The 9818-nt window shown below is 45.5% G+C and overlaps 1 protein-coding gene across 1 annotated transcript in view; it reads left to right on the forward strand.

Annotated features, from left to right (window-relative positions):
* The window catches only part of LOC144148850 (uncharacterized), a gene marked incomplete in the record, with an annotated part of 62703 nt that extends 53229 nt beyond the window's left edge, over positions 1–9474 (forward strand). Inside the window, 5 exon segments of the mRNA XM_077680372.1 lie at positions 923–1004; positions 1685–1743; positions 5043–5089; positions 6870–7076; positions 8257–9474. Coding sequence (XP_077536498.1) covers positions 923–1004; positions 1685–1743; positions 5043–5089; positions 6870–7076; positions 8257–8356 — 495 coding nt within the window.
* Between the last annotated feature and the right edge of the window lie 344 nt (positions 9475–9818).

The following is a 9818-nucleotide window of genomic DNA, read 5'->3' on the forward strand; positions in this document are numbered from 1 at the left end:
ATGAAAACTAAAAAACATTGTGTTGTAAAAAAAAAAATTCTAAAACTGTCACGACCTCGTCCATTTATTTGGGAATGCAAAGCACTTCGAACAAGTTTTCTATCGTGTTTTATAAGCCGCTCAAGCTCGGTACAAGCGGAACAGAAAGAAAATTTCATACATAAAAAAGTTATCAAAATATTAACTTCGAATTTTTATGGTGTTATCACAGAAGCATTTCCAGTTGCTGTGCCAATTTTCATCAAAATCCACAAAGAAATAAAAAGTTGATTTTGAAAGCCACGTCCCCCCTTAAAACCTTTCAATACACTTACACACTGCATGCTTCGCCCCTCCCCAGGTTTCAGGTTAGTGGAGATGGCCCGTGATTTTTTTAAACCTTCAGGGGCAAGTTGTAGTGAAACAGTCGCCATTTTTTGCTTCAAGAGTTAGGCCTCGAGGGAGATATTTGACTTGCTGTCCTTGTGAAATCGCTCTTGGCATTGTTTAATGTCAAACGTTAAGGTAGTATCTCCACGTGTGGCGCCGACGGGAGTAGGAATCTGCCTGTTAGAGGGTGCTGGGTGCTGGATGCGGAAACGGTTTTTCCACTGCATTTTAAGGAGAACAAATCACCTTTCGCCGGCCAGTTCACCTTTGCATGCACTACTAGGTGTTTTTTTTTGTTTTTTTTTTTTTCGTTTTTTTTTTTTTTCCCTTTTCATGAAGGCTATTTAGTTGAAAGTAGAAGCACCTGTTCTTCAAAAAAAATTCTATGTGGTAGACATTAGGCCCCTGAATGGGACACAAGCGGACTCCAGGAGATGGGTATGCTATTCTCGGTTGGCTTGTGGCAGTCTTTGGTGTGTCTCGGAAACCCCCTCCCACTCTGTGGTGATGTCGACCTAATTGGAGGCCGTTTTGGCCCCTTCCCCATTTCTAGGGCCCAGCAGGTGCGGCAGGTGGGGTGCTTTCGGTGAGGGAGAAGCTCAAGCGCAAGATGCAGGCCGCCCTCAACAAGCAGTGTGAGTCTCTCTCTCTCTCTCCCTCCCTCCCTCCCTCCCTCCCCCTGTTACAATACATGTTATCGCACTCACCCGTTGCCTTTGGAACCTTACAGCCAAAAATTATGTGTGTGGAAATTGGGCAGAACAAACACATTGCATATTCTGAAGGCGAGAATGAAAGCAGCGCTTCATTTGGTCTTACTCACAAGCTGTGTGGTGTAAGTTGAGGTTGACATGGCTTGAAAACAACAGCCTTATTACCTAAAACATCAAGTAAAAGGGGGGGGGGGGGGGGGGGGGGGGACTTTGAGGTTTGCAGCACCTCAAATCCAACCACTGTGTGTGTCAGGCCGTGGGGAAAGTAAGAAAATAAGAAACACAGTTCGTATGACTGTCGTAGGGGTTCTAGTTGTCGTGCGTGCAATTGGTGTGAGTAAATGGGCCGCTTTATAAAGGTTCTGAAAATAAATTGAACCCTGTCTGAAGCAGTGTTCTGTAGCACACACTGCTTCCTTAGTTTTTTCCTTACTTTTTTTCCAGATCGCAGTTTTTGTCAGTTGATGTGTGCACCTATGCTACTGCTGTTGGCTTTAGTGTTGTTTATTTTACTTACGTTCATGAGTGTGGTTGGCGCACTTTTGGTGTGTCAGTAAGGTGTCTCTCAATAACATCTTGCGTCTTCTCCTCATCCTTTGCAGACAAGGCCGACAAGCGGGCTGAGCGGGAGAAGCAGGACAAGCTCAATCAGGAACGCTGGGTGAGTGCAGCTCGGAAAGGTTAACCGGCTGAGAACGGGAGTGCTGCTTCGTTACACTCAGCTAACATCTTTGCGGCACATCGCACTGTGCCCTTTTTGCGTCGCTGTTGGCGTGGAATTTCAAGCTTTGCTTGGTCCGAGTGAAACTTAGGAAGGGTGCGGGGCCATCCAGAATGTTGTGGATGCCTTAGGAGAGGCCTGTAGTGTACGAAATGAACAAGCTGATCAACATGCACTTTATAGCCTTGTGAGAAAAGTGTAGCCCCGGGGTAAAAGAGTTTTGATTTAACGAAGTCACTGGAACCCGCAAATTATTTTATTGTGAAGTTTGGAACTTTGTAAAATCTAGAAAGCACTGAGCCTGTGGGTACTTGCGGGGAGTCTCAATTTGATCAATTGCTCATGCACACAGCTACAGTTGCATGCATCGGCAGCCAGTGCGTTTGCTGCGGCACTGTCTTTCGGTACAGATTGCAGCACAGAATTTGCACGGGCCACTCAACCTCTCGATATTTATTATTGTTATCTTTTCACCAGTGCATGCGGGCTGGCTGGCGTGCCAAGGAGAATGATGTGTAGAATTTTTATTTGAATGCTTAGTATGCTGATGCAATAATTTTCTATTGATCACTGCTTCTTGAATCATTGTTCAAGTTTCTTGGAATGGTGGGAAATTTTGGCGATGAAGGCAAAGCCTGTGTCGATTGATCTTAGTAGCAAATGTCATGAGCATGCAAAAAAGGCACCGTTGTCGCACATGCTTGCTTTTGAAGCAGGCTTTTGGTTTCACCATTCGAGTTTGTGATTGATTTGGCCGTGACTGCTTGAGTGACTTGGCAGCTGCACTGGGTACAGTTCTTTGAGAGAGGCGCGAGATAAGGACAAACACAGCTAGTTATATGTTCTGCTGTGCATATGGGAAACTGTAGTTGTCAACAGATGCAAAAACCCCTCTGAGCAGCATTATAAGCAGACCTCAATATTTCAGCTGAGTTTTGCCAAGTGCAAAGTTGTACGTTCGATTCCTAACCACCACCACCCCTGTACTTTTGGCGAAGGCAAAATGCAGGAGTGAACTTCTTGATTGAGGTTAAGAACGCCAGTATCAAGTGTAAGTTTAAACTAGAGCTCTCTCTTCTACGGCACGGGGCATAGCTCGTCCCTTGTTTCGGCGAGTAGTTTCTAGGTTTGTTGTTTTCTGGTTTTCTGGAAAGTTGAGCGTAATCTATGTTTACACGCAGTAACAGGATTTGTTGCCACGATGAATTGCAACACAATCTCACCCGTTCTAACAAATGAACAACTATCTGCCGCTAGCATTGTAAACTGAGATGATGTTGGCTGGTGATATTTCCAGGTCTGAGATGGTCTTGGATTAACCTTACACCAGGGGATGAGACCTTTTAAGGCAAAAGCCTTTAAGTCTCCATTGTGCAAAAGACTGGCATTGTCGCCAGGTGCCAAAAATGGCCGCTGCTGTAAACAGTAAACGAAAAAAATATTGGAGTTTGCCCAGGTATTGAAGCCAGGTTGCCAGAGTAGGAGCCGCGTGTGTTACCATCGCGCTGACTCAGCACGTTGCAAGCAGCGTAACAAGAGTTCATAGTGCATGCAGCACTGACGTGATATTGCAATAAGTGAAATGAACATGACGGCACATGAGTAGAACAGGTGCGCCCAAGCCACGGAGAACCCTGATTCTGAGGAAGGTGTTTTGTGAAGTGTCAGCAGTCCCTACAAACTAACTTCCGCCAAAAGATGATTAAACGAAAGTGAAGAAAGAGATGCAAACATGACATTGCAGTAATGCAGTCTTTTGATTGATTGATTGATTGATTGTAGGGTTTAACGCGCCAACGCAACGCAGGCGATGAGGCGCGCCGTAGTGGAAGGCTCCGGATTAATTTTGACCACCTGGGGATCTTTAACGTGCGCCGAAATCTCGTACACACGGGCGTTTTTGCTTTTCGCCTCAATCAGAAAAGTGGCCGCCGCGGCCGGGAATCGAACCCGCGACCTCGTGCTCAGCAGCGCAACGCCTTAGCCACTGAGCCACCGCGGCAGGTAATGCAGTCTTTTTTTTTTTTTTTTTTTTTTAAGTCAATGCATTCAAAGCACGTACTATTTTATTCAAATCGAACGTGGCCTTGATTCTAACGCACACCTGGCTTTTGAAACTGGGAAATAGAAAAATCGTAAAAGTTCTGCACAGGGCAGGCCATTTATGTGTGCAAGAACTTCCATTTATTGTTAAGCTACGACAACCTTCGTCACCTTTCCAGTTGCACCGTACTCTATGGCAAACCACCTATAGGCTGCCCTTTCAAGTCATGTAAGCTGGGGAAGAAAAAACTTAAAAAATGTTCAGTGAAAGACTGCCATGGAGCGGCGAAATCCTGTAGAGGGACGCACATTGCACCATAGGTACTATTTATGCCTGCTTCAGGATTAAAGCCTCTCCATATCCTGTGCAATCTGCATCCGTACTTTGCCACCGAATTACCTTATCTTATCTGCAGGCCTGTTATCTATAAAGGGGCTCTTGCTATTGGCTACAGCTTCTTGTACACTCTTATCGACACAAGAATCACTGGTAAAGCTATGTAGAGCCCCTTACACAGGCTGCCCACCGCCTGCCCACCACCCACTGGAAGGATACAATTGTCTCCCTGTGTGCACATTTTTTTAGTGTGTGTGTGTGTGTGTGTGTGTGTGTGTGTGTGTGTGTGGATGCATGCATGCTTGCATTGCTGTAGTGTGTAACACCTGCAGGAACCGCAGGAACGGATAAACCTCAGTTGGATTGTTTTATTTTTTTGGCATTGCCGCCTACAGCGAAATCTTGAAGATTTGCTCCCAATGTGCGTTTATCGTTGCCTGGCTACGTCGATAATGATAGGAAACTGCTACAGCTTTTTCGGCTGGTACTCGATTCTAGCGTCCATGCGATTTTGGGGGCTCATTTTCTGGGAAAAAAGGTGCGCATTAGAACTGAGTAAATACGGCAAGCAGGCTTGAGTGCCCTGAAAAATTTTTGGAGAGAATGTACTCATCTCCAACAGAATTTACATCTGGATTGCCTTTTCTGTATGAACCACATGCCTGACAGGATAAGTCTGCTCAAATCGTGCTGCGTGTGTGGCTTCCCCTTTTTTGGTACAGCAACAAAGTGTTGTCATGTGCTGACGTTCAGATCATATTTAATCGGGGAAAGCTTTGTGCCCGACTGTGACAACAGTCTCCCCGGCTCAACTGTTGACTGTTCTCCCCCCTTGCTGGTGCTTGTTCCATCGACACAGGATCGGGCCGAGGAGCTGCGCGGAATGGCCCTCCGTCTGCGCCAGAGGTAGGTCCGGCGTCTTTTCGAACCGCGCCGCCGAAAATCTCCCCCATTGGACGGGCCAATGATGAGACTCGAGGAGATGGTAATTGTGCGTTCCCCCTCCCCTACCCACGCACCCCCTGTCTCTGGGACGCGGGGCAAGAGATGTTGACGGTGTGAGTGGAATGGGGGGGGTTTTTGAGTTTGTGGAGCCGGTACTCCGCAAGTACTGCCTTTGGTTACAATGCTTTTCTTTTTTTAATGGCATTTTCTGCCTGCGGCAGTGTTTGCTCGAGAGAAAGACTTTTGATCCTGACAGTCCGCCTTGCTACGGTCGATAACAGATAGTTGTTTGCTGATCTGAAATTTTGGCTGCATGTTTTTGTGTTGCGTCTTAATTAAGCACTGTTTTAATCATGCGCGTTATCTAGAAGAAGAAAAAAACAAAAATTGGGCCTCTCTGGGAGTGAGTGTTTTTGGGTTTCCAGATCTGAAAATTGCCGGCAATTGAATCTTGTTACTGTGTTTGTGAATCTTGCTATAAAGTGTGGTGTGTTGTGTGCTGCTGGTGTCTTGCCAGTTGTAGTGAATTACATTATGTTAAACATTAATTGGCTACTGAGAGTTTGTTTTATTAGACCAGCAAAGCCTCGTATAGAAGTCTGACAAAAGACTGTGCATATATCCAATACAATGCCAACCGCAGAACCTTTAGAACATGCATTCATTGCAATATTACGTGTGTGCATATTAAGACATTCTAGTCGGAATGCACAACAAATTGTGCAAGTCAGCAATGTGTCATGTAGAAGTTAAAATTACTTTCACGGCTATACCATTACTTGAAAAGTGGTAAGGATGACCGATTATTTCATGTAGACAGCAAGGGTTCCAGTTTAGTTGTAATTGTAATTATAGTTCTAAGCTGAGAACTTCATGGCTAGAATGCAAAAAATCAGTGAAAGCATCACTCTTTTTAATATTGTCATGTAGATTTAAACATTGGATGCAAGAATACTCAATTCTTTGCTATGGTTGCTGTAAGCCAGGCCCCCCCCCCCCCCTTTTTTTCTCCCACAAGCAGCTTTTTCAGCTTCTCTAATAATGATAAGCTTAAAGTTTGAGTGTTTTTTTTTTTTTTCTTTTTGTGGTAGACTTTAAACTGCAGAGTTGTCATAAGCATAGCTGTTGATTGTGTGCATGCCATGTATTAACAGTCGATTGCACTACACGGTCCCACACTGTAACCAAATGGTGATGGAATCGAAAATTTTTTATAAGAAGGACATCTATGCTAGTGGATTCACCACTGAGAACACCGACATTAAGCTGTTTTTGTGTTGTCACTCTTTTAGCAGTTGTGTTCTTGCTCTCCTCTGTGTGTGTGTGTGTGTGTGTGTATGTGTGTATGTAGTCACTACACACATGCACATCTTAGGTAACTACTGCGGCAGCTGCAAACTAGAAATTTAACAAGATACTTGGGTGTCACTTATCGCTTGTAAGCCAGCCACATTGTAATTGAGGCAGTTTTCACATTACATTGCGTATCTACCTAACCACTGTTCACAGCTAAAGTCATTGCTCATAAAGGTATCCCTTTGACTCGGTGACCTTTGCCTCACTTGTAGAGGACAGCATATTGGCTATCGTCAAAAAACCGTCCCAGAGCTGTTGTGTAGGGGGCTTTCCATGCATTCTTCTTAAGAAATGTCCCTTGAAAATCGAGAAAGATTGGCTGTTTCTTCAAGTTGCAGTCAGGATGCACACTCGATTAACGTTTACTTGAACTGGTGCTCTGTAGGGAACGAGAGAAGAGACATAAGGAGAGGGATGAATACGGCTATGACCCGGACGAGAGCAGAGATGGCCACGATGGCTATTCTAGCCGCTCGGGTAGCCGCTCACGAAGCCGAAGCCGGAGTCCCGAACCAAGGCCCCCGGGAGAGTCGCCGTACTCTGGGCCACCACCGGACTACCCAAGGAATTCTTCCTACAGCTCTCGACGAAGGTGAGTTCTACCTCCTAAAACTGGAGAGGTTCAAGCAATGTAATGTCTGTTTTTGAGAGTTCTAGTCTTTAGAAAGCAACCCCTAGATAATTTCCCAGAAGTGTTTTAATTGAAAATACCACAGTTGCAAGATTCTAATGCACACCTGTTTTTGCTAAAAGTAGCCTTCGTAATTGTGTGTGCATTACATTGGGGCTCAAAAGCGAAACTGGCTGCAAAGCAGCTATCACCATTGCCATGTACACCAACTCCTTCCAAAATCCAATCCACTCCAATCCAAAACAATCAGTCTACATCACAGGTGTAAATTTTGGTGCGCCCATTCCTCCATGGGTGCACCTTAGCCAACTGCTATGTTGCACAAGTTGCTGCTGTTGCAATTAGCACCTCATTTCAGTTGTTGTGGCTCCGAAGAGGTACCACTATGAAACATGGTGGCAGGCATGTACCATTTGCGTAGGGTTTCATTGTATGACCGACATTAGCTAAGTACTTGTTGAATACCTCAGTAGCTCTTGGGAGTATAGGTAGAGAAATGAGGGATTCGGAAGGGATGAGATTTTTTAGATATTCCCCCCCCCCCCTTTAACAGTGTCTTTGCACCACTCACGAAGTTGAGGGGTCAGAATAATGTGCTTATGTGCAGGAAACAGCGGGGATATGTCTTCGCAAACTCCTCTGCAAAGAAGTCAAATGGAGCTAAACATCCTTGTAACGCTGCCACTTTTGTTGGTGACCAGATATGGATTTGTTGTGTATTCATCTTGTCTTGTGATGTCTACTTGTGTCACCCAGCTAATTGACACTGTTTTTTTTTTACATAAAACGAAGCTGATCTGTTTTGTTTAAAAAAGATTGAAGGGTACAGCAACATTAGGGACATTTTTAGCTGTCGTGCAATTCTGCGGGTTTGCCAATCGTCACTGATATCATTACCAAATGACATTTGTTTCACCATGCAGACCTGCGCAACTGAGCCGAACATCATTAACAGCTAATCTAACTTGCCTTGGATGATGTTAGGTTTGCCATCTGGCAAAGGTGTGAGGTGCATCGCGTGTGTTCAAGTGCGGCCTTGTTTATGCTCAGGCGTGATGTGGTAGATGATGGTTTTGAGTACTTTGAGGCAGTGGCTGAAGTAAAATGGGGTGCTGGGTTTGTTCTTCCTCTTTCAAATTAGGAGCCGGTCGCGGTCACGTTCCCCCCCACAAGACTACTACCGGTCACGACCGCCGCCATCTTCTTCGTGGTCTTCGTCGAGGGGCTTGGTCGACTACTGATTTAGCCTGGCTTGGCTTGATTGGGCTTGGAGTGAGGAGCCTGGCTTCCCAACCCCAGCAGCGGACACCTTCACAGGCCAGCACAAGAAGAAGTGTACTGGTGCTGTTTTTTTGTGTGTGTGTGCGCAAGAGTGGTAGCAGTTGAAGTGTTGCACAACGTAGTCACGGCCATCGTCGAAGATCATGGCCAACTTTATGTTGTGACGTCACCTTGGACGAAGCTTTGAAGGTCTCTGCAATGGACACAGGCCAAGATAAACTCTGCAGGAGGTTGGGGGGGGGGGTCATGTGTATTACTGGACAAGCAAACTTTGTCCCTGAGTTTTGTTTTACGCCACCACAGACATTTTGCCCATGCCCGTCAGCGTACACTCTTTGTCATGAATGCTCAGAACTGAGTGAACTCCCCGTGGTTCCTGCTCACGTGTTGGTGTGGAGAATCACTTTGCAATGTGTGGTCAAGAGTGATCTTGTTGAAGGTTTGTGGTTGTCGTTTATGGTAAGTAATGTGAGTGTTTTAGCTGAGTTACCTCGGGCATCGAGAGGAAAGGCAGCTGTGCGTGGTTGGGACACTAGTGAGAGTGTATGGCAACTCTGTTCGGCAGAGCAAAGTGAATGCAAATCTTTTTTAGTGAGTCAGCATGGTATTGCATTCTCGATCTGTCATACTTTGAGGTGCTGCTGGTTTACTATCTTGCTGGTTGCAGAAGTGAACTGCGGATGAACTTGGAGACAAATGTCCCAGGTTGGGCCATGTGTGAGTTACCCGTTGCAGTTGGTCTTCGAACTTCTCTGTAAAAAACAATGGGTTGAGATTAGATAGCTTTTGCTTGTGAAGGAAATTTTGCTCTTGGTTCAATGAAATCTGCTCTGCCTTGTCTTGCCCTCGCCAAAAACTGTTTGTGAAAGAGAGTGGGTTTTGCAAGTTCTGCTTGCTGAACAATGTCTTGCTAAATCTGGATAAGTGTGGCAAGTGGTTTTCCTGGTTTTTTGTTAAATTGTTTCATTCCTCGGTTTGCGTGGTAACGAAGTGATCCTGCTTTTGTCTTTTTTGCGTCTCCTTTTTTATTTTTTGCAAGCTGGTAATAAAATACCCACTGCTTCAGCCCTCCTGTAAACTGGTGGCATGTCACGCCTGTCGGTGTGAAACTAGGTGTGTTATCTTTGGTGAAATTTTTGTTGAAATTTTTTAGTATTCGTGGTAAGAGTGAGTGGCGACACCGTGGACCCCGAGCTCCCGAACATAAGCTGTGATCAACCGTGGTGGTGAGTATAGAGGCAGAAGGAATAAGCTTTAAACAGTGGCTGTTACAGCCCTGGTCAAGCTCCAGCTGATAAGCTCCCTGTCTGTCCAGTGTCTACAAGGCAGGGGCTCTCTGACCAGCTTGTGACCTCGAGATTGCCGGCAAAAAGAGGAGCTGAAGGGTAATACCCGGGACTTTGGGTATTACCCTTTGGCTCC

Source organism: Haemaphysalis longicornis, unplaced genomic scaffold, assembly GCF_048455015.1.
Source record: "Haemaphysalis longicornis isolate Haplotype H1 unplaced genomic scaffold, Haemaphysalis longicornis Haplotype H1 scaffold_8, whole genome shotgun sequence".
NCBI lineage: Eukaryota > Metazoa > Arthropoda > Arachnida > Ixodida > Ixodidae > Haemaphysalis > Haemaphysalis longicornis.